At 47.3% G+C, this 26,028-nt stretch overlaps 3 protein-coding genes across 7 annotated transcripts; 1 reads left to right on the top strand and 2 right to left on the bottom strand.

The window, feature by feature from the left end:
• Nucleotides 1-1,469: 1,469 nt before the first annotated feature.
• On the bottom strand, nucleotides 1,470-7,127 carry LOC111835745 (uncharacterized). Of its 5 annotated transcripts, none has more exons than XM_072709458.1 (3): nucleotides 7,036-7,127; nucleotides 3,491-3,654; nucleotides 1,470-3,250 (listed from the first exon to the last, which is right to left on the bottom strand). In XM_072709458.1, exons 1-3 carry the CDS (start codon nucleotides 7,088-7,090, stop codon nucleotides 2,426-2,428), a joined length of 1,044 nt encoding a protein of 347 aa, XP_072565559.1. In that variant the 5' UTR covers nucleotides 7,091-7,127; the 3' UTR covers nucleotides 1,470-2,425. The 5 variants fall into 5 exon arrangements, with proteins under 5 accessions (XP_072565559.1, XP_072565558.1, XP_072565557.1 ...); XM_072709457.1 differs by having other exon boundaries at nucleotides 1,470-3,265; XM_072709456.1 differs by having other exon boundaries at nucleotides 1,470-3,265; nucleotides 3,482-3,654.
• A 5,435-nt stretch (nucleotides 7,128-12,562) lies between these two features.
• On the top strand, nucleotides 12,563-18,615 carry thumpd2 (THUMP domain containing 2). Its single transcript, XM_023796354.1, has 11 exons — nucleotides 12,563-12,586; nucleotides 13,255-13,530; nucleotides 13,715-13,847; nucleotides 14,460-14,788; nucleotides 14,963-15,040; nucleotides 15,632-15,684; nucleotides 15,911-15,998; nucleotides 16,441-16,512; nucleotides 17,246-17,360; nucleotides 17,741-17,861; nucleotides 18,291-18,615. The coding sequence occupies exons 1-11, from the start codon at nucleotides 12,578-12,580 to the stop codon at nucleotides 18,523-18,525; spliced, it is 1,509 nt and encodes a 502-aa protein (XP_023652122.1). The 5' UTR covers nucleotides 12,563-12,577; the 3' UTR covers nucleotides 18,526-18,615.
• A 634-nt stretch (nucleotides 18,616-19,249) lies between these two features.
• On the bottom strand, nucleotides 19,250-25,176 carry LOC111835746 (transmembrane protein 178A). The gene is made up of 4 exons (XM_023796356.2): nucleotides 24,346-25,176; nucleotides 23,166-23,279; nucleotides 20,544-20,681; nucleotides 19,250-20,334 (listed from the first exon to the last, which is right to left on the bottom strand). The coding sequence occupies exons 1-4, from the start codon at nucleotides 24,755-24,757 to the stop codon at nucleotides 20,093-20,095; spliced, it is 906 nt and encodes a 301-aa protein (XP_023652124.1). The 5' UTR covers nucleotides 24,758-25,176; the 3' UTR covers nucleotides 19,250-20,092.
• Nucleotides 25,177-26,028: the final 852 nt, after the last annotated feature.

The raw sequence follows: 26,028 nt of genomic DNA on the forward strand, positions 1-26,028 counted from the left end.
AAAATATGTGAAATAAGAAATGATGTGCATCACAGATTCGTCCAGCTGCCGTCTCCTTCATCTGCTGCCGGCGCCGGGTGCTTGACGGGATACTGAGCTGCAGTAATGGGGGCACGTGGGAAATAAGCCTGCCAACAGGATTCGCATGCCAGAATTGTAAGGAAAACACCGCCGTCCTCCCCTTCGTGCCGGCAGTGTGGTGCAGGCAGTGTGGGCTTTCAAAACAGACCACAAGGCCCGCCTCCTGCTGGCAGTAGCCAATCGGTGTAGACTGGCACTCAAGTGGACCACAGAGGATTTGGGGTCATGGCCATCAATGAAAAGCCCGTGATAAGGTGGTTGTGGGGAGGCTTTGGCAGCCTGGGACACCGTAATGTTACGGACCAGCCTACCCATTTGCACTGGACTGGGTTGGATTCCTAGGATTATAACTTCAAGTAGCCGGGGTCACTGGACAGGGGCGCCACCCATTGTCCTTGGCATCTCGTTAAAATGGAAGCAGCAAGCACTAATGAAATGGGGGAGGGTGATTAACTGCACGGCCCCGACCGCCGGACCTCTCAAGCAAGACCGTAATCGGTCACGGACTTCATTATTTGCATCGCATAGAGATTCTTCTTAATCGATGGCACTGCAGCCGCATTAATGGTGCCAGTGTGTGGGGGGGGGGTTGGTCGGGCCAATCTAGCAGGGGAGGGGTGAGCGTCGCAGAAGCTGGGGCTGCTTCGCCCCAGTGGACTCTGATAAATGCTAACAGAAACAGTCTTTGACTTCCCTAGTAAACCGTCGGTGGGAGTGGCTTGGCCGTTCACCTCCCGCTCTGTTCCATCCAAATTCGATTCAGGTGATTCCTAAGCAGAGTCACTTACACACGATAGTGTTATCTGTGCGAAATGGGACACCTAGGCCAGCTGGATAAAGCTGAGCTCATTCTGGGGTAAACACCGTGTTGGACAAGCCAATCGTAATTGTGGCACCTGGCCATTACCCAGAATTCCCAGCTGCGTGGGAGACGACATGTTGTTCTTGGAAGTGCAGAACACGATCGGCTACAGGGGTACACAGCTTAGGAAGTGTTCGGACACTGTTCCTGCTGCTGCTTCGTACCTCATTTGAGCCCTCTGTGGACCTGAGTGAAGGAGATGGGAATAAGAAGGTTCTACAACACCTTGCTGCAAGTGGGTCTGCAGTGGCAATGCTAATCCACAGTGTTCTCTTCTGGACCATCATGATGTGAGAAGTGAGGGTACAGAAAACTGTATATGCATATATAACCCTCAAAAGAACGGTGATACTGAGGTTGCTGACACCATGAGCAAAATATGACCTAGACCATGAATGTTCAATGGACTTGGACACAGCTCGTTAAAACAAAGATGTGGTTCATCCAGGAGAAAGAGAATCATCTTCATCATGACCGGATCTCGCTGACAGCAAGTAGATTACACAAAACTCCAACAGCAATCACGTCATCGTAGTTTGATTTTTATTTGCAGGTATTCAGTGGGACAGTGGGCTAAGCTTGTGTGCCTGTAATCTGAAGGTCGCTGCTTCAAACCCAGCCTCAGCACGTCTGCGGGTCTTTGAGCAAGGCCCTTAACCCTTTCTCTCCCTGGGCCTTCCTACGGATGGTTGCCCTTCACGGACAGCTTTCTCTACAAAGAGCAAGTTGAGGGAGGCGTAAAGATAATTTCCCCACAGGGATCAATAAAGTATCGATTATTATGAGTATCATCAAGACACAGGTCATTATAGACATGCTTGGTACATAATTATACAGTTTGTAAACCATTTAACACGTGGTTAAAAACAGCGATGGCCAATCTGATTGTCTGTAACAGAAATGTTACTGTATTTGGAACAAAATGGCAGTAATAACGGCACGCTGCAGAGCGGCTGATTGGCCGTCTCTCAATGTGCAAACGTTGAGGTGGGGCTTTACTCATCGAGGAACACTACAGAGAGCCTCTCCCACCAGACCGCGGTGGTCACAGACGGAGTTAGAGGTCGTGTTACACCATGGACATGCGGATGGGCTTTTGTCCTGGAAGGAGACATTTAGACTAGGAACTCAGAGTAACACTCTCCCAGTTCCAAAGTTAAATACTGATCCTCTTTTTCTATCAAGTTTTTTTTTCTTCCATTTTTACTTATGCAACCATCTGAATTCATTCATTTTTAGTTTGTTAACTTAAATCGTGAGCATGAAAGATTCACGCAAAGCAGAATCTACAGACAAGTCAGACGCCTTATAAATATTCAAAGGCGTAAAGCGTTTGGCTTTAACAGGCATCGTCTCCTGCCGTCGTGTGAGCCCACCTACACAGGGAGCTTATGAGCTCATCCCAACGACAGATCACCGAAACTGACTAATTTCATTACTTCATAGGCACCGTTTTATTCTATCGGTCACTTGAGCGCTAATCTACACTGATTGGCCGCTGGTAGCAGGAGGCGGGACGTCTGCCTGTGGGGGATCCAGAAGGCTGTTGATAGTTTCGGAGAAGTACCGCTCCATGCCAGCGATTTGGGGGTGGTGGGAGAATATATGGTCCAGGTAGGCCTCGGCACAGCAGTCGGTGCTGACGCATGCCCCGACCGGGAGCGCGCCGTCCGGCAGCGGCACCGCGGCAGACACGCCCAGCTCCTTGTCAGAGATGCAGTATCCCGTCACGGTCCCGGCGTCACCAAGGGCATCGTCTGGCGGCTGTCCCGCCCTGCACTTCGAGACGGACACGGTGGCGGCTTTGTGCCGCCGGTATGCGGCCAGCAGCTCACGCAGGTCATTGCGGTACCCGGCCAGGGCTGCGCGAGCCGGGCCGTTGCCGCGCCCGTCCATCCGCGCCAGCTGCACCAGCATCTGTGCGTGGAGCACGGCGCCGTTCACCCAGTGCTTGAGCGCCCAGGAGTTGGCGGGGCCCTCGCTGAGTATAGCGCCTTTCATCTGCGTCAGCTGGTAGCTCAGCTGCGCCTCCAGCCGCCGCGTGTCCTCCCGCAGCTCCGCCTCCTCAGACTCGTGCATCCGGCACCTTTTCAGGTACTCCTCGATCAGGCCCCGCAGTTCGGACACCTTCCCGTTCACCAGCACGCCCGGCGGGGGCTTGCGGGAGGAGGCGTAGGCCGTCTCCATCACCATGGAGATCACCAGGGTCAGCAGGCCCATCAGCTGGGGCTCCTCAGTGAAAACAACCAGCTTGGCCATCAGCTCCTTCAGGTAAGCTGGACCCCTGGCATCCACATGCTTCCTGAGCTGCTTGAAGGAATCCTGCAGTAGTATATTACCTCACATCATTCAACAAAGCCTATTAACGACATTTCACCACCCTTCACACAACCACCAAACCTTCTGCAACAATATTTCACCATGTATTACATAACCATGTCAAGGTTTATCATAACTCAACTGTTAAACATAAAGTCATGCAGGAATATTACAAACCCACCAAAAAGTCCTCCAACACTACCGATCTTTTACTCCTACCCTAAATACCTGCAGCGCCACCGGTGGTCGGAGGTCAGCGTTGTCCAGCAGGGCCTGGTCAATGCCCACATCCGGAAGGCCCCCTGCTTCTTTCATGGCGGCGTAAAGGTGAGCCCCAATGTCAGCCTTGTACCTCTCCCTGTCCTCAGTCGATACACCTAACCCCATCCTCACTGCGGAAATGCACAGAGGGAGAGCGTGTGTGACAGCGTAAGCGGAACCTGTACAGTCATGAAGCCATTAAGTATTGTATTCACTGGGGCAGTCATGGGGCTGTCAGCTGACGGGTGTGAATAGCCCATTGTGGCTCCTGCGAAGCTTTGCACGCATTACATGATTTCCAAGCTGCATTTCCCCCCTCTATCCATTATAAACAGCATAGAATAAACAAGTTCAGTCATAAAGCACCTCCAAATAGATTTAAAACCAGAGTTAAGGGCTGGCTACAGTGCTCTGAAATCAGTTCTCAGTGATAAGAAGACCGTCGATGGTAAATTCATAAAGCCTGCTGACTATAATTATATATAAACACACCCACGTTTAAACTCCTGGCTCTATTTTCTTAATAAGTCACCCATCTAGTAACACAGACAAGGAGAATCATTCATAAGAACTGGCCAAACTAATCCACCATAGTGTCAATGCTGCTAAAAAAAAAAAAGAATCAAGATTATATTTCTTCTTAGTAGCTTTATAAGCTGCAGTTTGGCCCCGCAGATGAACAGCTGACATGCACTGAAAACACCAGCACTTCAAAAACAGGTCTTACCGTTACAAAAAAGCAGCAGCCCGTCTGGTACAATAGAAGTAAAGCCCTGGCTAACCGATCCGAACGGAGGCACAGGAAAAACTAGCTCGCCATCTAGCGGTGAAGCAAAATATGACAGCGCAAGCTCTGCAGCGCTTAACTTCTGTGATACGTAGAAAAAAAATAAGATCCTCTGTTATCCATTTGTCATCTGTGATTTTTTTTCATGATAAAAAAAAGATTCTAAAAAGTTTTGACAGAATGACCAACGACAAATGACGAAGGAGTAGCAGGAAGAGAGACATTCACATGACAAAATGCTCTCGGTTAAGCTGTTTACCAGTTACGCTGTAAATTATCACTTGGCCAGTGGGAAATTCAAGGTCAGGCTGACACTGCATGCAGGCCAAGCCTGCTAAACACTTCAAAAACCTTTGGATAAACACATTTCACCATGCATCATGCACAACCCTGATATGTTTACACAACTTCTCTCCGCTAAGAAAGAAAACACACTACTTCTTTCTGGTACTTCTTAAAAAATATCCTTATTGAGAGGCAGCCTTGATTTCATGCTGGTGTCCCCCAGTTCCCGATCCAGGCAGGTCGAGTGAACACTGGGATAATATGGCTATCCTCTGTGACAGCCTAACCTTGAAATGACCTTGAAGGAACAGCTGAAGGGTGCCCATACGCGAGCAGACTATTGCATGAAGAGGTGGCCTTTTGTTGACATATTTGTTCCCAAGATAAGGTCCGGCATATACGGCTGCGTACCAGGAGCCTGGAGACAGGACTGCCTGCTCTCTTAACTTGCATTAAACACAGCGACACATGCGACGCAATTCAGAATGCACACATCTGTGCATATTGCATTCTACCATGGAGCCTGACTGTCATGAAAAGCAAATGCCTCACGATCTCAGAGAGGTTTTGTGGCAGCTGAGAAGCAGAGCCATGAGGACCCAGTTTCGGCATGTGCACCTTCCTGCAGGCCAGTCTGGCAGGGTACTGTGCCTCAGCTGTGACAGCAGCTACAGAATGCAGGTAGCAAATAACCTTTATTTACACCAAAGTGAGATTAATCGGTTTCATTTTCCTGTTTTTTTTTCCAAATCAAACTACATGTGTCACAGATTACCGTAAATCTTTTGCCATTTGCCCAATTTGATGTTTCGATGGACACAGTTCAGGTTAGACTTGTTGCCCGAGGATATAACAGCCGTCCAGCACTAGACCCTGGAAACACGTTGGTCACAAATTCAGTTCCTTAATCTCATGTCTTGTTGCCCCAGCAGCAGAAACTCTGTTGTAATAAGTGCCCCATGGTGCTGTAAACTGAAAAAAAAAATGGGTTGTCCAGAATATCCCTGTTGATTCAGGAGTTTCCGCTATCGATTTTAAAAAGGCTGCAGCGTGAGGGAATTTTAAATGAAATCTGTGAATCCATTTCAGTGCCGCTTGTTTTTATTGATCAGGCACTGCGTGTGAGTCCTGTTATGCCCGTTAGGTAAACATTGCATTCTTCTGCTGTTAAGAGCACTTTTTTCCCACTAAGTCACTGCTTACAAGTTGCCCTCAGCCCTTATGAAAGCATGTTTAATGTTTAGCTTGGCTATTGGGTAGCTCTGGCCACCTTCACTGTGGTTTTAAGTCAGTTTAGCGCTGCTTAAAGCACGCCCTGCTCTTGACTTAGTCAGGAGTTAGCCAGCTTGCCACCTCTCGAAGAAAAAACAGTGTTTGGCTCGATGAGAAAGCTGGGCCCTGCATCGATCGAGGGGGCAGCTTTCGGAGGAAGCCTTCTGGAGGTTTGCTGTGAGATGAGTGAAGATTTAAAGCTCGACAGGAACGTCACTTGCCTTAAATCATCCCCATAGTTTTTCCCGTCATGCTGCGGACCACAGTGCCTCCACAGACCTACATCCAAACCCAGGCATCTGTGATACATCCTCCTTTATGCATCACACTTTGAAAACTCAGCTTAAGTCCATCCCCTATAGATCAAATGTGCGGCTTGCAGAGAAATAAGCCACGCGATCCCATTTAAACACTGAAACATTTCTGTCAAGCACAGAAAGTGCATGTTTGTCATTGTCCTATGAGGCACCTGGCTCCATATACCTCCACGCTAATTCAGACTTAGGACCTGCTCCTCCGCCTGACATTAGTTTGGATTTATAGCAGAAGGAGGGTGATGCAGTATCCCTTCTACACCTACTGGCAGTACGGCCGTACCAGAGAGCAGATGTAGCGGGTTACAAATGGAGCGCTTGACTTCCTCCGTCCTTTATGGAATACTCTGTCTAGCAGTCTGCATGGTATTGGACTTCGCTGACACCCTAAGGAAGAAGCACGCTTGGACGCATTAATCCTTTAGCGATGAGAAAAACCGCATTTAAGGCTGTCAGTTCTGAAGCCTCACACTCGTCATCTCTAAAAGCTGTATGGATGCCCATGTCGGCTGGGTCTTGATGCACATGGAAGTGTGGAATTCTGCTGGACACATGTATTCCCGACTGGTGCCACACCCAAATCTGTGGCCCACCCTCCATGAATAGCTGTCATTCCTTTGGGCAGCACCATTGGTGCCTTTGTGTGTCTGATGACATCCAGAGCTCAGGTCAGGGTGGCACAGTGCCCCTCACCAAGCCTGTTTGCTTTTCCCAGCAGCTCACTCGTGCCACACAAGTCCATGTCATCAAATTTCCGCTTTATCTCATTAAATTTGCCGCCCTCCCCGCCCCTCCCACACAAGGAACACACACGCTGACAAGCACACCCTCAAAACAAATGACCTTAACCCTACCAGCACTATGGCCCAGTGAATAATTTCTGAGCACCTTCCGGTCCCCCTTCGGCATGCATATTACAGGCCCGTCTCGAGTGGATCCCGGTCGCCCTGCTGCCTCCCCAAATGGCTCAGCACAGACCCGTCTGTCTGTCTCCTCCCTGCTGCTCCAGTCTGCGACACTTTCTGGAACCCTTTCAGATGTCATTCGCAGCTTGCCAGCATCCTCAAGTTCCGGATGGCAGACGCTTACCTTCCATGATAACAGCGCCCCTCCGCCCCCCCTCCCCCAACACCACAAATCCTATAATAGCCCATTACAGTTTCTGCAGCACTCTGGAATGAGCGTGGACTTCAAAAAACTGGCACCTATTTTACTTATGTGCCTCCACCACCGCTGCATGGGGGGGGGGGGCTGCCTTCCTCCACGTGTCACTCCAGCGGACTGATCTGCAGCATCGCCAATCAGGCCTGAGATTGAGGCTGCTTGGGTGCCTGGGGACAGAAACGTTTTCTTCATCTTCTTCTGCTTCTCCCTTCCAGAGGTCACGACTTCCATCTGCCAAGTCTGCAGCATCACCCAGACTTTTCCCCTATACTCCTTCTACTTCCTCCTTGCTAACATTTGTAGAGAGAGGGTGGACATTAGCAGCCCTTCACAAACACAGTAATCACGTCATGTTTATACAATCCAAACCACCGTCTCTCTCACACATTTATTTGACTGCATATTTCACTGGACTCATTCCAACGACCTACTTTGCTCAAGGGTAAAAGGGCAGGGCTTCTACATCCTTAAGAAATATGCTTTTTGGTGCTTTAATTAACTTAATTAATTAGGATTTTAAATGGTGACAGCAGCTATGCAATGGAACTGTAGATCAGCAGAGTAAGAACATTTCATCTGGTAGGAAAAAGATTGAAGAGATTGAAAAGCCTGTTCACCGTTGGACTTTGAACATTGTGTAAACATCTAAATGACGTAAATTACAGGGTGCATCAAATACTCAAGAGAGTAGATGGTCGTTGTGCCTGAACAGACTGTACTCAGATCAGGATTCCTGTCTTCTGTCCCTGCATTTTTATGAGTAAATACAAAGATACATATTTCCCTGTCCCACTGGCCCAACGGTAATGAGTATTTTCATAAAAATGTATATTCAGATCCAACTGCTATCTTTCAGGGCACCATTTTAATGAGTGTCCCCTGCCTGTGATCCTAGGGGAGGGTACAGGCTGACGGTGACCCTTTACGGGACAAAGGAGATGATCAAATGGATGTTTAAAGGTCTCTGACAGCTGTACGTGTGACAATAAAACTCTCAGTCTGTGAATCCTTTAAGTTCATCACCCAGGAAGCTATTGAACCATCGGGGCTGAAATGATCAGAGCTCCATCCAAGGTCCATCAGAGGCTGGTCACCTATTATAAGACGCTGCATTTAGTCTTGGGATCTAGCAGCACCAAAACAGAACAGCTACAGCGTGAAATTTTAGTGCTGCTGTTTATTTGTTCAAGTCTCGTTAAAGAAGATCCAGTGGGCTTTAATGTGGCTCTTTATCAAATTGTCTTTTAATCGCATGAAAATTGCTGCTTAATTACCCTGCCGGTAGTGGATGGTAAATGACTAATTGTTAGGTAAGCAAAATGAATGAGTACAAAATGCTTTATCTCAGGTTAGCTCTGGTACCCCTGAACTCCAACATTTCTATGGAGTTTTGTGGAAATAATCTGTCTATAACCATCTGACGAGGCACAAAAATGTTTCACAATTGTGGACAATTTTGAACGGGTTTAATGTATTAATCCAATTCTATACTTATTCCTTCAATAAATCAAATATTTTTAAAATGATTACGCATATATATTCATCAGTGTTAACAATTGATTATCCAGAACCTTAATTGAAAATATACATTAAATGTCTCGTCATTAATACGCCGATTATTGTATTTAAAAATTGGCCAATCACGGCTGTCCTTTTGACCGTGCCCCGCCAAGTCACAGGTTCCGCCTACAACATTAAGCATTATGTTCTGTTCAGGTGCTCAGCATTGTAATAATATGTAGCTGAAGCTGGTGAAGGAACAAATAAAATCTCTTTATTCTAAAGCTAATATCCGAGGCATTAACTGGAACAGTAGCTGTAGTATGGGGAAGGCGAGCCAGTCAGAGACCCCCGGCTGCACGCGCATACACACGCCCCCACACACACACGCGCGCGCGCGCGCGCTCCCTGACACGCCCGTCAAGCGGGAAACGGAGCAGCGCCGTGCAGCCGCGCCGTTTGAGTCATTAGCGGGCCAGCAGTCAGACATAATGGGACAGCTGTCAGCCCCAATCTGCCGCTCCCGCTCTCCTCCTGAAAGCGGTCGAGTCGAGAAGGCGCCGGGGTGTCGTAGCGAGTCGCGCCGGTCGTGAGCAGCGAATAAATATTTCAGCGCGGCGTCGGGGAGGTGCCGGTCAGACGCGGCCGCTTTGTCCCACATTCACTTCCAGCGTTACAGGCGGGAAGAATTCGGACAGCTGTGGTCAAATCGCAGTCTGAGCCGGTACCATTTACCTGTCCCTGGGGGGATTCGACCTCAAGGCTTCCGTACTTAAGCAGGGCTTTGAGCCCCTGGAGAATGCGGAATGTGTTACTATATGCTGACTTGATACTAAGAAGCCTGCTGAACATGGAGATCTAATGAAGGGACCTCTGGGTGCATGAGTTACTGCATTGCAAGCAGTGTGGGTCTACATAGCCAGGAAAAGTGTGAGATGAGCCGGAGGAGCCTCCAAAACAGCAGCCCCACAGTAGCATGGCTGCCCCACCCACAACCGGCACGACAGATGGGATCAGCTGGCAGAGGTGGGAGGGGGACAAGTCAGCACCCTTTGTTCCAACACATCCTACAGATGTTCCACACATACCCAGCCGTCAATGTGATGCAACAGAAAACAGGCTTCGTCAAACCAGGTGGCCTTATTCCATTGATCCAAGGTGCAGCTCCACTGCTTGTGTCTATTGTTGGTGCTTTTGATAGTGGACACACCGTTGGAAAAACAGTACCAATTTGTACCCTTAAGGGTACAATTACTTGTCACTGGGTTTGTACCCTCAAGAGTCTGCTAATTGTACCCTAGCTGTAGGTAAACATATCTTTTAAGGTACAGAAATGGACTCTGAGGAACATGTACCATTGGGACACATTATTGTTGCTTGTACCTTTGCTATACCCTTGATTGTGACAGGGCAGTGTGGCTACTTTGACTGGCTTTCGGCTGCGCAGCCTCATGCACAACAGGGCTCAACGCAATATGTGTCGTGACACATTATTCCCGCGAGCATCATTAAAATGATCTGTGATTTTAGCCACAGTAGCCCTTCTGTTGGTTTATACCACATGGAATAGCCTTCATTCGCATCTTGCATCTTGTTCTTGCCCAACACCCTGTTGTGGATTTTCCCCCCTCGGACTGCTCTCAGTAGGCACTCACCACGGCTGACCATGAGAATCATAGAACGCGTCCATTACATTTGGTGCTTGTACTAGCTGGTATCACAGATGTAAATGGGTGAGATGTGCTTGGTGTTTGGGTTCTGTGTGAGCCCAGGAGCAGTCTGTGAAGGAGTCAGGCTGAGCACCGTGGAACAGAGCTATCCTCCTTTCCTGCCCGCCGACATCACTGTCAGTCCTCCCACTCCTGTCTCTCCACAGGAGCCAGGCTCTCCGCGGAGGTCTGGTCCGCACGTGGGCGTCGAGCCAGGAGGCGATGCGGCACAAGCACCGAACATGAGGGCGAGCGCGTCGGCACTGAGCCATTAGCACTCGCATTTGTGTTGCAGATTTTGTTGCGTTGCTCTTTGAGGATTAGTGGCCGAAAAGGGCAAAGTGCCGCTCGCTGTTGACTTTGTACGATTAAAAAAAAAATTATAATACAATTTCAAATCAGGTTTTTCTTTTTTGCACTTTCAGAAGCAATCACATAGTTTTTTCCTTTCCTAGTAGCAGCGATTCTAAAAGTGCGGTAGGTCACGACCTGCTGTCGTCATGACGATGAAATGGGAGCCTACTTTGGGACCTTCCTTTGTTTTTGGTTGCCTATCCGCAAAATGCCGCATGGGGAAATGAAACATTAATAATTGAGGGACTGAGCAAAGCAGGGGCTGTGAGCTGAAGTGCTCACTCGCCTGACGTTAGCATGCATAGCTCTAGCATGAATAGCAACAATACTGATGCATTAATTCCTGCTTACGAAAATAGACGGGCAATTACTGTAACTGCGAAAGGTTTTCATCCTTTCCCCTGCCTTGACCCCTGTACGTCCTGTGGCTCCAGGTTCACCAGATGATACAGTCGTACAGCTGCATTTGAGCTGATACTGGCGAATGGTATTAGCTTTGTCTTCTCAGCCAGGTTTTTGAGAGGTTGGGAATGGGGGAGGTGTAATTATGCTCATGCAGGATTCATAAAGCGAGTGAAGGGTTATATTATCAGCCGGAGAAAGGAGTCAAGAAACGCAGAGAGGCCTGTCAGCGTCAGGCCCGCCATGGGAGCTGAACACGCGACCCTGGAGAGTAACTATCTCGAGACGTGCCACAGCTGACATCCCTTATGACATCTGCGTGCCTCGATGTGAAGCGCCCGCATTAAAGGAGACGCAGAGAATGGAGCACCTCCCCGGACGAAGCTCCGTCTATGCAGCTCTGCGTAGCCAATCACCTGAGAGTCACTTTCTCTGGCCGGGGGATAGTGTGGTTACGGTAGCACGTCAGCACCCTCTACTGGACACAAGTGAAAAATGCGCCATCTAACGATCGTGGCGACTATGGTTCTAAACAGCAACTTGCCTGTGGATTCTCTCAAATGAATCCTAAGCAAATAGCTGACTGCTATGTGATCCTTAATACTATAAAATAACGAAAGACCTATGCTAAATTATTTAGCAAGTAGATTGAAATGAGTTGCAAATCTGAGAGTACAGTATATTAGGAATATATCAAAATACTATTAATGATATACAAAAAACAGAAATACAGTTTTTTGTTGGTTTTTTGAACAATAATGTCCTATATATCCAAACCAGTGAGCTGAGTTTTATTTCATTTTTTTCTGGGAATGCATGCACTACGCTGGTACACCGAAAATATCTATGCTTTCCTGGTATTGCTCAGTGCACGTCTCATTTTGCCTGCAACCCAGCTCGCAAGGGAGACGTTAAATCTTCGCCCGGAGCTATCGGTATTGTTGAGTAAATATTGCATCATATCATTACGAAAAGCTCGTCCGCAGAACAATATTACAATTCAATGTAATCACTTTGTTTTCCGTATCAATAAAATATAAAATCCTCCTCGAGAGATCGTTCCTTAATTACCATTAATTACCTTAATATTTCATTGCAGGTATCCCAAAAGGGTCTGTGTGCAGCAGCATGCTATAGAACCGAGTATATTTACGAACAAGGTCCGGTACGCCAGAGAATGGACTAGTCTCTGTCTTGACTTCATAGTCTCCTGCCAACTATTTTTTAAAACCAGTTAGGCCACCAGACTGAGAAGTATTTGTCATCGATGAGGCAGGTACTAATTCTGGTTTATACCGCAGGAGCCAGTTAAAACACACACACATACGTTATCTTTGTGTGTGTTTTTGCCTGTACTGTTTTACCTGTGTCATAGTACCTAATCTAAGAACTTATATTGTTTTCTTTCATTAAAAAAACACTAATCAGAATCCCCTAATGCGTGAAGAGAAAATCCAGCAAAAACATACAGATTACTAAGAAGTGGTGTGTCAAAAATATACCCAATATAGCATTTACAATTTATTTTAATATTTATAACAAGTGTTTATATGCTATAAACTGCCCGCAGCCGCGGATCGCATCCCTTGACGTAAGCGCTCCTTTTAAAGTCAATGTGCGGGGCAGAAGGGACCGCTCGCTGTGACTTCATTTTTTTTTGCCTTGAGCAGACTAAAAATCTCACATTACTGGTTTATTATGGTATTTTACAACCAAACCTTAAGTTTAGATTATCAGCCTCCTGTAAAATGTTGCAAACATTGTTGTTAATACTTTTTCATTCAAACGCGACAGCAATGCTTTTCTTTTCGATTCATTTACTTGAATGATATTTCTGACACTTTGTTGAAGTCATTCTGCTTCGACTTTTTTCTTATTCTGTCTTCTTTTCATACCTATACTTGCGCGATTATTTTCATACTGTCGTATCTTCATACTTCATAGCGCCATCCATCCATAAACACCGCGGAATCACGGCGAAAGCGCGCCCTCTGCTGGCAGCTACATATGAAAAGGAGAAACCCCTTCCGTTTCCGCAAGCACACAGCGCGCCATAACCTGCTCCTGCGGGAAACAAGAGTGGAAGACTTGATGGCAGAGCATCCCCCAGTGAGAGAGTCCGGTGGCCTGTCTGTGCCGCTGAGATACTACTGCACAGCGGGGAAAGGTATGGAACAGTTTCTTGCAGAAGAGGTGCATCTTAAATTATCAGCCAGCGATGTGAGTATGGTCTACCTACGTCACATGCACCCAGCTGTTCTGGCGGAGGGTGAATTATTTTTTATTTTTATAATTCTTTAAAATTTTATTTTAAGATTGCATCTATAATCTTTAGTATATTACTGTTAGGAACCGATTCGCAGCTGTTCTCCATACATGAGCCCTGCTGCTCCCGTGGCTCCAGGTTCACTATGTATCGGGGAAAGTGTTCTTCACGACCAGCGCCGACATCCAGAAAGTCGTTGGGCTGAAGTCGGCGGAGCGGCTGTTCCTCCTGCTGAAGAGGGAGGCGCCCCTGTCTGACACGTGGAGCGCAGGTGGTCACCTGATATTTCGCACAAATACAATAGCAGAGCAGCTGGTAACACGTGTCCTGGGATCATTCTGAAAACGACTGTGGCCAAAATAAAAGTAGCAACATTAGACTAAACTAAGTCGCCTAAGAAACTAACTGCATGTTGACACTTAAAGCAAAGTCAGACTGATACCAGAAGATAACCCTTCCTTAGTTGGACTGTTAACTTTCCTACTCGTTTGCTGGTTATTCTGGATGTTTGTAAGGTGTTGATGTAATTACCGTATTGTTTCGATTAAATGCAACCTCCCCTGTGACTAGGTTTACCTTAAATGTTTTTATTGCTGTTGAAAACAGACTGCTTTTCCTGACATTATATCACTGTTTGACATAATTAGCTGCAGGATTACTTTCCAATGGTTTAACCTGTGGTGTTATAAAAAAAGAGGAGACTGGCAGTTTTTAGGGGCAAACTGCTTTAGAGGGAGGAAATTGGACCCCAATGCTATTAGCAAAAGACGTGTCTGTTTTTGAAGAACGATGGAAGAACTTCTTAAAGGACACCAGAAGGTATGGTCCCCAAGATCTCATCACTGAAAACATGCGTGTCCTGCTTTTGGTTTTCGTCTGCCAGGGCAGGCCGCTCGTGTGGTCCAGGAGAGGATCATCGGAGAGCACCAGGCATGGAGCAGCGCCCTCCAGTGGTGGCAGAACCTCAGACAGGCTCTGGGAGAGGTGGAGGCTGATCAAAACACCATAAGGCGGGGTCAAAAGAGGAAGTGGTTTGAAGGGGAGGGGCCTCTGCCTTTGGCCCCTCCCCCAGGGGTCTTAGAAGGGGAGCGCCACCTGGCGGGGGCCCCAGCTTCAGAGGAAGGCGAGGTCACCAGCACCCAGAAGCCAGTGGTGACCTTCAGGGTGTGCTGTCGCTGCAGCGGCACGGTCGCCAGGAAACTCGGCTCGCAGGTCCGTGTCTAATGAAGCGACGCTGTGCCACGTTTCTTCAGCTAATTCTTTCAGTCTGAACCTTGGGGTGTTTGTTTCCTTTGTGAGTCATGCGACTCTAACAGCCCCTCGCCTGTCTCTCTTTGATGCTGCCGATCTCGGTGTCCGTCGCCTCCCCGTCGACGTCATCTGCAGGACCTGGGACGGTTAATTGGCACGGCCATTAGCAGGCAGCTCCGCTGGAAAGTAGAGCTGAGAGAACCTAAAGTGGAGGTAGGGATGTTCAGTCTGTCGGGGGGCGTCCACCACACTGCACACAAGGGCGCAGTGGCTTCCGTAAGCAGTATACAGGACGTGTCTCACTTCATCCAGTGCAATTTGGGTTTAGAAAGCATCATTCAACAAAGACAGCTAATTGCTATTTCACTGAGCATATTAAATTCAAGTAGGATAGAGAAGGGGTTTGTAAGAGCAGTTAATTAGATTTACGAAATGCATTTGACATCATAATGTCCTTCTGTCCGAACTTTCAGGTCTTAATTTTTCTGGAAATACTATAAAATGGTTTGAGTCATATTTAACAACAAGAAAGCAATGTAGACGGGCTGCTTTAAGCATAGTGCATTTTTTGTTGTATTTTATGGTGTTTATGTATTGGATGCTTCAATTCTAACTTTTGTTGCAAACTAATTGATATAAATTTCCTGTCTTAGTGTTTCCTGCCCAGGGAGTAACTATGGGACTGTTACTAATTGTCCATTGTCCTTGTTGATAAGACAAATAAAATAAAATTAAATTAAATAAATATAGCAACTGTGTGGAAACACCAGCCCTGCGCTGTTGACGAAGCCTCTTTACACACAGGTTAATGTCCACTTAACTGACGATCACTGCGTAATCGGGATGCCGATCCTAAGGTCAGTCACATCTCTGATTTGCTGACTCACTTCTTAATGAGTGACAGGTGATGAGAGACTCCAGAATCCTTGTGGGGGGCAGGGATTACCCCATGCTGTCTGTCAGAGTAGCCGATTGGAGAACTTGATGATGGACAACATGTGGTAGTCCCGCCCACTAAGGGCTTCCAAGCCCCGTTTGTCCAATCGCTGCCATCGCTTTCAAACCCCTGCCTGTTTCTTCCAGACTCCCTCTAGCCCAGCGGTGTTACATCAGAACGACGGGACTGAGGTCCACAGTGGCTTGGGCGATGGCATCCCTCGCCGACATTAAGGTAGAAGCTCTCGTCGTCGTTTGTTTTTACATGGCTTTGGGCCATAGAGGAGAGAGAGATTTATAATTCCCGGCTGTCTTGTTGTGTTAAGTCAGATCAGTTTTGCAGGATTTCTTGAAGGTTTGCTAACTACCAAGTTAATGTGGCGTTGGTAACGGCAGGGTTAGTGTTTCTAATCCTTCACGGTCAGACGGTTTTGCAGGTTTTCATGCATGTCATTTGAGAATCATGATAATCCCTCCTGGTGTTTGAATCGCCATGGTAACTGGTCAGGGATTGTCTACTTTGGTCGAAATTCAGGTACCACTGGATGGGGTACCGACCCTCCCTTTGGTTATTGCTGGTTTAGGCCTAGACCAGTGAGCAGTAAGTCTGGAATATGGCGCCTTTGAGGTTACACTCTCAGGCTTTTTGTTTTGTTTTGTTTGTTTTTTTGAGGCAGCCTGGTTCCCTCGTTCTGGACCCGATGTGCGGAGTGGGCACGGTGCTGTTGGAGGCCGGGAAAGAATACCAGGTGAGACCGGTACTTGTTACTTTAATTGTCTCCCTGGGTCTCATGATCATGTTGGAAAAGAGCAAGAAAGAGACAAAACCAAAGTGGAATCACGCCCCACAGCTCAGGCCTCAGGACTGGGAAGCCCAGCACAGCAGATAGAAAGGGGTGCTTTTCAACACCCCGTACGCCTCCTCTGATTTCCATGAGGAAATCTCCCTTCTCCTGGCCCATATTTCTTGATATTTCATTTTTCTGCTAGAGGACATGAAGTTTTTTCCCCCTTGAAGTCGTGTTCTGTCAGAACCAGGACCACAGACACCTTTCATGTTTTCTGTTTTTTTTTTTTCTGTTATTTCTGTCCTGCATTGAAGTTCACCAGAGCTCATTACCCACTAATTGCTGCTTTGTTGGTCTGGTCACGGCTTCCTGCAATGTATCCATGACGACTGCCTTACACAAGTGTCCCCCGTCAGAGGATGATAGGGTTGACGTCACCTTATCCAGACGTGTCATGTGATTTTACCTTCCTGAAGTCGTCTATCAAGTCATGTGACAGAGATGTATGGTATATTGGACAGTGTTTTATTTAAATATGGCCACTACATACACTACAGACCCCTGAACCAACTCTGCATTAAAGAGCTTAAACATTTCAGGGTCATTATCCAAATGTTTGGTCAGCTGCGTGTGTAATGAGTTTGAGGAATTCCCTCACTGTTGGAGGTTAATGTGAACCCCACTTTCCATTCAGGGTTCCTTCTTCCTCGGAATGGATATCGATCCATCACAGCTGGAGAAAGCCAGTGAAAACATACGATTCGCAGAGCTTTCGAACTCCATCGAATTGCTGCAGTCTTCCGTCACTGGTATGATTTGTCAAAATTATGGCAAAAATGCAACGACAATTAGCATCTGGAAAAATTAGCATCTGATGCAGCGTGTGGCCCAGTAGTTCATGCCTCTGTGTTTGTGGTCAGGAAGTCGCTGATTAGAGCCCGGCTTTGGCACATCTTTGAGTCCTTGAGCAAGGCCCTTATCCCCCCCACCCCCCGGCTTCCCTCTCCACTGAATTCTTGTGCAAATGGAAAATAAAGCATCACTTCATTTAGTATTGTTATGAGGAATATTTACATAATAGACTTTCAGGCAGACACAGTCATGTGGTGCTTTGTTGACATTCTATTCCCTGTGTCTTTGTGACGTTCCTGAAGTTCATAACCTCTTGGTGATGCTCTCCACCTCCTAGCCATCCCCTCGCCCTCCTGCAGCGTGGAGGCCGTCGTCTGCGACGTCCCGTTCGGGAGGAAATTCAGCAGCAGGGTCGAGGCTGCGGCGTTGCTGCCGGCTGCAGTGAAGGAGATGGGGAGGTAATAGGCGCGCGGGGCTATGGTCACGTGACAGGGGTGGCGGCTTCGTCACGCTCGCCGGCATTCCCCGGTGACATCATTCACCATGAAACGCGACTTTTCCAGTTGGCACTCTTCTGGATAAACAGCTCCAGAGACCGACAGCCTGCCAAGCGAATATGTGCCAGGGAGCAGGCATCTTTATGCGCATCATTAGGAATGATTATCTAATCCAGCAAGCCTGAGATCTTCATCGTGAGAGCAAGGTTTGGCCTTCATGCGCTCTCGATTGATGGCGAGGGAGCCAGAGAAGCAACTTAGAGACAAGGTGGGGTGGGGGAGAGAGAGACCAGAGGATGATATGCATCTGACATATTTCTGTTGAGCGTTGACTCCGTAGGTTTCAGGCTGGGCGGAGACTGAAGTCTGTGTGTGTGGGATGGTTTGCAGAGTTCTCCGTCCAGGAGGCACCTTGGTCCTGCTGCTCAGCCCTCAGCTCTCCATCCTTCTGGACAGCATCCTGAGCCCCTCCCCCACCGCCGACTGCCTTGGAAACCAGCCTGGAGGAGACCCGCGCCCCCTCCCATCGCTGCAGCTCTCCGCAACGTACCGTGTGGGCCTGGGCGCCACTGATGGACTCATACACAAGTACAGGAAGATGCCGCAATGTGATACAAGGACCTGACCCCGTCCGCCCCCCCCCCAAGCCCAACATGTTTAGTAAAAGCAGAGGAGACATTTGTCTGGCCACCCCATAAACTTATTTTTACAATTATTCTTTCGTTTTCCACTGTGTTTGTATGGTTTTCTTCTTGGGTGGGGGTCAGTGTTGGGTGTGAGATGCTGAAGGGCCACTTCGTGTCTGGTCCCAGAGCTGGAAGTGAAGCTAAGCTAAGGGTGGGATTTTGCACCCTGCTCACTGTGAACCTGCAGTCACTGCTTATTAGCCGGTGCCCCTCATAGACTCCAGCCCGGCCCCCAGGGTCGGTCAACGCATTAGGGAACATAGGTTGGGGTGGGATGGCACTGTTGGCCCCACTAACTAAACTGTCAACACCTAACAGCTGGCCAGGTTCTGCACAGGAGTCTAAGCCCATCAGTGGCATCCGGCATGCAAAGCATAACCACTATTGACCTTGTTACCGTACCGCTGTAAGAACCGGGACACTGGAGGAGAACCCAGCTTTGATAGAATGGAACAATGATTCCTGCCTGAAAGTTCTAGAGCTTTCTGTGAACTTCTGTCAGAGGACATTACAAGAGGTATGTAGTGTTTGGGATTTTTGAAGCTAAGAAAAAGCAGACGACTTGCTTTTTGCAGATGACGCAGAGGTAGGATGATGGAGATGTGGCAGAGTCGACAGGCCTGCGGTCCTTCACAGGTACGAGATGTAAGAATGGATGCTGTGCCATGTGTCGTTTTATTGATATACACAGTTTCCGGAACAGAACACAAGCACGTCAAAATTCACAATACTGCTGGAGGAAACAGTGCCACCCTCCAGGGGGAGGCCTAGAACGTTCCTCTTCCATGCACCACCAAGTTCACTGGTACCATGGGGTGGGCGTCAAGAGGAGGAGGTTCCCAAGTAGTGGGTGGAAAGAGCTGGGAGGTAACGGTTCAGCTTGGTGTATTAAGAGGGATGCGTTTGTGACATTTGTGTAGGAAACAGATCTTTGCAGATATTGGGTCTGTATTGTTGGCGTTGCTCTTCGTTCTTCTGTACATGATCAGTGGATGAATTAGAGATTTGGGGGTACACAGGGTCAGCCTAGCAGAAAACTGAGCAGCAATGTATACCAAAGGTAAGAGTTACAAGGTAGTTCTTACATAAATGTAACCATTATTTCACTGGAGGAGGACAAGGACTCCGCAGTGGGTCTGGGCACATAAACAGAACTCAAAGGCCATAGTCATTCTTTATCATACACTCAAGTATTCACTGTGCTTCTGTTTTCTCTCAGCCGTCCTTTGAGAGAAACTGAGGGAATAAGAGCCAAAGTCTTTGAGATCTTCCTCATTAAGCTCTGCAAATGGCATGTGTACATACGCACACAGACTCATAGGAATAAATGTACTGTATACGCTGGCACGTTGTGTTACATTCAAACTGGGAGTTAAAATTACAAAGCCTGACAATAAACGATTGACACCTTGCCATCCAGCCCCCCACCCTCCTCTGGTCAAAGCATCACATGTTCATGTTCAGGGAAGATATCAGCCAGTCGGGAAGGGCCACAAGGCGATTGGCTCAGACGGACGAATCAGGGGTGGACTTAGACTCCGATCCCTTGGTGCGACTGATGAAAGTGTAGGTAGTGCACAGGCACCCAGAAGCCACCGTCAATCCCAGGCTGACCCAAGCGCAGAAAATGGACCAGCTGTAGCCATGATCCACGTCAGCTGGCAGCCCATAGATAAAGGGTGGAACCCGGGACAGGTCGTAGGAGATGCTGGCTGCATAGGTGCACAGGGAGATGGTGCAGAAGATACCTGCAGGGACACAAGGTCAAATAGTGAAGCGTAAGCTTTGGTTCCAGGGCTGGGACTCCTGATTCCATGAAGCATGACACTCTCTCAAACCCCTAGTTCTTACAGTATTGATGGGACGTCTGACGCTTCATAATCCCCAGTGGCTACTGCCACGGCACTCTTGTCCTTCACAGCCAAGTTTAAGCCAATGAGAAATATCAGCATCATACCTGCCATGAGGAAAAGGAGACCAGACACATGCTGAGTCAGGTTCTCCTCCCAGAAGAAGCTGACAGAAGCAACGATGCATCCACACAGCAAGACAGCAGCCGCCATACCCAGGAATCCTGCCGTAATGCGCCGCAGGTCTGAAGGGAAGTCATAGCATGTCAAGGTAAGCACACCTCTGGTGGCTCTGGGTTCCCTGGTATCCCACAATTCAGTGCTTCACACTAACAGCAAACCATTTCCCTTTAATGAGTTCAACTTGAAGCAGGAAAGTAACATTTTAATAACATGCTGTCTGCTGCAAACACACCTGCGGACCAATGATACGTTGGGTATCATCAAGGACGGAGCAGCTTGCGAACCCCGAAAAGACCTTTTATTGTCCTGCTCTTGTGAGAATCCTTAACTTCTAGTAGGACCACTACTAAGGTGGCCACATTTCTGTAAATAATTTAGATTAAAACTATCACAAAACCATAACGGGCAGTTAATAATAAATGTGAATGCAGGAATAGTGATTCGTAATGACCTATTGACTTCCGGAGGAGCTGTGACTTTAAGCAAACATGTGGGCTGGCCAGAGTCCATCTTAATTCCGCTGTGAAATAAAATTCAATAATGAAGCTGGATTGTGGTTTTAGAGCATATGATGATAGTCCACTTTCTCACCTATTCACCATCCCCTCCTCCTTCTCACTAGGCACTGTGAAGCTAGCAGCCGCTGATGTTCTGCATGGATATGAGGCTGGAAGATCTTCTAGCCCAGCAAGAGCGCCTGCAGGCAGCCTGGGGCCATTGTCCCACCCAGAGTTTATGCTAAGTATCACAGTCAATATGCTAACTCTTAGCATAGTGACCCCCCCCCCCCATCCAGCTCCCACTAACTAAACTGTCACTCATTGCCTGCATTTCCTAATATCTCGTTGGGGAGATTCTCTTGTCACCCAGGCTGTCTTGCTTTCCATGAGACACACAGAGACATGTCGAGGTGAGATCGAGCTGGGGGGTGACAGCTAGCCAGGTGGGGGGGGGGGGGGGGGGGGGGTGACAGCACAGGGGCAGCCAGCGCCAGCCCACTTATCGATCTAATGCAGACGTCCTCTTCCAGGTCTCAGGGTCAATCCGCATGTGCCAGTCAAGCTCTTAATTAACCAGCATTGAATTTGATTATGTTTTTATTAATAGTGCAATCAAACTACTAACCATTACAAGCCACTGGTCTGTTAAGTAGCGGACTGTAGGTACAATTGAAGTTGAAAAGCATACTATGTTATCTTAGATCTAGGTAATTTGTGAATTTTAAGTAAAAATAAAAGAGAAATCAGTTATCCACCCATTTTCAAACCTTTTATCCAGTACAAGACCTATGGGACAAATCAATGATCCAGTTTCTTAATTGGTCCAGGGTTCAAAACTATGCTATTTCCTGCATTATAGAATGATTATAAGTAGCATGTTATTATATTTGGAGCCAAAAAAGAATATATTTTTCTTCAGTATTCTAACTAACACAGCCATAGTTCCAAAAACGGAAATCAATCTTGTTTAATTACGCATTCAGCTGGAAGGAAAATCAACATTCAGCGGTTCCTCAGAGTCTACTGTCACAATATTTTTAAACTGTAACTCAAAGGCACATTTCCCGGGGTTAGCGCTGCCCTTTATAGAGAGAGGACCGCGCTCACAGCCCCTGTGTCTCGCTGTTACGCTTCTAATATGTCTCGCGAGCCAAACAAGCACAGCAATAAACGCTTCATTTTGTTTTAAACAGTGAGACGAAACAATCCCGCCTTCTTGGCGTGGAAGCCGTTACACACAGGCAACGTAAGAAGGACACTCACGAACAATGGATCGGTAATTATGCCGTATTTAAAAATCTTTTTTTTTAGTGACAACTTTTATAGTGTGATAAAAAATGACGGGTGTGAACACTTTGCACACCTAATGACCAATCCTCCTCGGATTCCACGCCTCTTTGAATTACAACAGAGATGCGCTCCTCCTCACTACCTACACTTTCTGCAATTTGGTGGTTTTATTTATCATTAATTACCCCATAAACCTAGCCGTCATGTTTAATTTGATTTGCGCTTCAGTCTGGTTCTTTTTTCTGTTTTATTATGTGTTGTATAATTCTACGTTGCGCTTTCTAATGGTCCCTTATTGTCATGAATTAGCTGCCCTTACGAATTCTCCTCAGCAGCTGCACACTAGCCACGTTTTTGCTTGGCTTTGGGGAAAAGATTCCGCTAAATACATACATGTAAATGTTTCAGTCTGGTTTGGAAATGATATCTCTTTGTAACACTGCCAAGCCAATAATATTGCTCTGAAAGTGACTTGAGCTGATGACATTGTTTACCGTACGTGGTGCGGTGCTGTCACACCTGCGGGGTTATTGGTTCGATTCCTACCGGCGCTGTGTTTATGTAGTTCGCATCCTCTCCCTGAGTCCTACGAGTATTTTCTCAAACGCAAAGCTAACGGGGTCTAAATTGCTTTATGAATTACATGTAGTGCGTGTGTTTGTGTCCTCTGTCACGGTTGGAAGATGGGTAGATTATTCTACGTGAATCAAACTCATTTTCGGCAAAGAAATGTGGATTTTTCTGTTGCGTACTTACGTAAAAGATGCCATTCGTCCTGCTGAATAGTTCGCGTCAGGTTGAATGGAACGTTCCTGAGTCGGATGGGTTGTGAAAAATGATACTTGACGGTTGTGCATCGTTGAGCGATACCTGCACGGAAATCAGTCCTGTTTCATAACATTTAGGTGCATGAAAGAATACAAGAAAGCATGCCGATGGATGCAACTTTGGAAGTGTTTATGACAGGGTGCTGAACTTCTGTCATTAATATGGGTCCGCATAAACGTGCCACGTGCATCGTGAAGGTTGCCCACCAGATGGCACTAATGACAAATTTCGGTGAGTCGCAAAAATCCAAGCGCACGTTTCATCTTTACATTTGTGCACCTGTTCTATACCATTAAAACCAAATGTGAAAGTAATGGTCTATGATTGTCATGCGTGTGTGGGGCAGTAATTTTATTAATCGTTAATGTTGTTACGGCGGAGAGTGAGGGGAGACGGGCACTTAGACGCACAGTGACAGTGCCAGAATGGTGTGACAGTATGAAAGCGTTTCTCTCAGCAGATATTTCGTCATCTGCAATAAGTGCAATAATTTGCACATCTCTCTCCAATAAGTCCTGTTCTGCTCTACACTTTATCCACAAGTACACTTAAGAAATCGAACTCTTCTTATTACTAATGATACCGTTTTCATTTTAAAAAAATGTTATGCCCTGTCATATTCTTTGCCATATTTAACTTAAAAAGACGAAACTTTTTAGACTTGTAACATTTGCCGGTTGAAACGATGTTCGTGTTTTGTAGGCTATTGGAATAAAAGCGCTGTAAAACATAGCCTACATCTCATAGCATAAAGAAGCGCAATCATACTGCTTATGTATACGAATGTCAAGAAAACCAGACAGACCAGACAACTACGTATAGTGTGAGATTTTTTCTTTTTCGTTTTAACTAACTTCCTGAGGTATATTTAAGTTAGCGAGTAAGCATACTTTTCTGTTAAGCTCTGGATATTACAGTGGCATTTTGGCGTTATAATAATTGTCCCATGTGTGAAAACAAACACGTTATATAACATTTTCCAGAATTTACTTTACCGCATCAATGCTATAGTGACCACGTTATTTTTCAGAGACGGACACAAATATTAGTGGTTACGATGCTTCGCTGAGATTTCTAGCTCTCGCACAGCTGAAAAAATTCGACTTACCTTTTGATATGAGGCTGTCAATGTCCTGATCGATGCCCAAGTAGTAACATTTCCTCCAGAGTCCAGAATAGGTGGAAAACAGCGGACGCCCACACTCCGTCTCCAGGATTCCCATCCCCAGGATGGAGCGCCAGTTCTCCAGCAGTTCCTCTTCCCTGCTGCCGACGTGTATCGGCTTCATCAGTGCCAGGTTGCGCCGCGGGTTGCCGTTGTCCATCAGTGGCAGGTGATAAATCGGCATCAGCCTGCTTTTCTGGTCGTTAGGATCCGTTCCATGCTGGTCGCAGTTCACCCTGTGCTTCCTGGTGTCTGTCTCGTACCAGTGGTCGGTGAAGATAGCGGTAACCAGCAGTATTAATGACAAAAAACTCATGCACAAGCTGATCGCCGTTACCAGAGTCCGTATCTCCATATTTCAGTCATTAGGGCAGCATTTGCGCGCAGACAGGTCAGGTAGGACACCAGAGCGCCTTCTTCAGCGCCTACTAACTATGCATTACTGAAGACAGGAGTCGCAATGCTCCTTGAAAAGCACTTGGATGATGCGATCGCCCGTGTCATTTGCCCAGGACCGACCTACCCGGATCGGAGCATGGATGGACGTGGCTCTCCGGTAGATGCTCACGGTGTCACGGAGGCGTCGTGTCGGAGTTGACCCTGACCTAATCGGTGTCAGATGGGTTTCTCTTTGATTTACTCCGACTTCTCTGCACCCCTGCAGCCGTATCGCCCTGTGTCTCCTCCGTTCCTTGGATATAAATATTACCACTCCACGCACAGATCGTGTGATGGGGACGTCTGTAGTGTCATGTCTCTACCGACATCTCTGGGTGTGTCGCGGTGACTCGGGGGGGGCGGACGGGACGCCGGTAGTTTTGTGCAGCGATATTTTAATTTTTTAGCTAAGCTTTATTGCACAAACACGTGCGATCTCACGCAATGCACAACAACAACAGCGATTTGCGCTGTATGACGTGATACTAGGGACTGAAAAGCGTAACGGCGTTTTTTAATTAATATAATTTAATAATAGACTTTCTGCAATAGTTAATTAAAACGGTTTTTTTTTAACAGCGATCATTATGGCTAGGGTCGTTCTGCCTGGCAACGGACAAATGGTTTAATATCTGCACATTGCAGGGGCGTAGTTCTTATCTCAAGAGTGGAGCAGGCATATGATTTCACAAAAAATATCTGAGTTATTTCTTCTGTCTCCCCAAATTCGACACCCACAGATAATCACAAGTGCGCAGGTAGAGGCATAAATAAAGCATAGGCTACACCCTGCGGTGTAGCCAGCACACTGCGCGAGTGTGGTTGTGGGAGAGGTGCCGCTGGCCGTGTGCTCACTTGGAGGGCTTCTCAGCCGTGATACAGAGAGGAAGCCCCCGCTATTCCTTGTGCTGGGAACACCAGCTGATCAGGCTTAGAAGCCCAACAAAAGCTGTAGTCTGCACCTGTGGACTTTTACGGCCATTGTTCGAGACAGAACTTTTTTTCTTATTACTCAGTAGTGGTCTGATGACAAGTGACTTCCTCCTTTTATCACAATAGCTGCTGTTGGGGAAAGGATGTAGGAAGTACCAGCGAGAGGGTGCAGTGTGAGAACCGTGCCAGCTCATGTGGCCATTTGAAGGAGCAAGACCCCGACCTGCGCACCACCCAAACTCCAAAACCCGAACA

The sequence above is a fragment of the Paramormyrops kingsleyae genome, chromosome 3 (assembly GCF_048594095.1).
Source record: "Paramormyrops kingsleyae isolate MSU_618 chromosome 3, PKINGS_0.4, whole genome shotgun sequence".
Classification (NCBI taxonomy): domain Eukaryota; kingdom Metazoa; phylum Chordata; class Actinopteri; order Osteoglossiformes; family Mormyridae; genus Paramormyrops; species Paramormyrops kingsleyae.

What these genes read in the sequence shown, in the direction of transcription:
- LOC111835745 (XM_072709456.1), bottom strand. Translation starts at nt 7,090, where the DNA reads ATGCCGAAGGGGGACCGGAAGGTGCTCAGAAATTATTCACTGGGCCAT. An exon ending in TTCACTGGGCCATAGTGCTG is followed by an intron (nt 3,655 to 7,035) that starts GTAGGGTTAAGG and finishes GCATTTCCGCAG; the next exon opens with TGAGGATGGGGTTAGGTGTA. An exon ending in TGGCGCTGCAGGTATTTAGG is followed by an intron (nt 3,266 to 3,481) that starts GTAGGAGTAAAA and finishes ATACTACTGCAG; the next exon opens with GATTCCTTCAAGCAGCTCAG.
- thumpd2 (XM_023796354.1), top strand. An exon ending in TGAGAGAACCTAAAGTGGAG is followed by an intron (nt 15,041 to 15,631) that starts GTAGGGATGTTC and finishes CTTTACACACAG; the next exon opens with GTTAATGTCCACTTAACTGA. An exon ending in ATCGGGATGCCGATCCTAAG is followed by an intron (nt 15,685 to 15,910) that starts GTCAGTCACATC and finishes TGTTTCTTCCAG; the next exon opens with ACTCCCTCTAGCCCAGCGGT.
- LOC111835746 (XM_023796356.2), bottom strand. Translation starts at nt 24,757, where the DNA reads ATGGAGATACGGACTCTGGTAACGGCGATCAGCTTGTGCATGAGTTTT. An exon ending in GGACGAATGGCATCTTTTAC is followed by an intron (nt 20,682 to 23,165) that starts GTAAGTACGCAA and finishes ACTTCCCTTCAG; the next exon opens with ACCTGCGGCGCATTACGGCA. An exon ending in TCTCCTTTTCCTCATGGCAG is followed by an intron (nt 20,335 to 20,543) that starts GTATGATGCTGA and finishes GTGTCCCTGCAG; the next exon opens with GTATCTTCTGCACCATCTCC.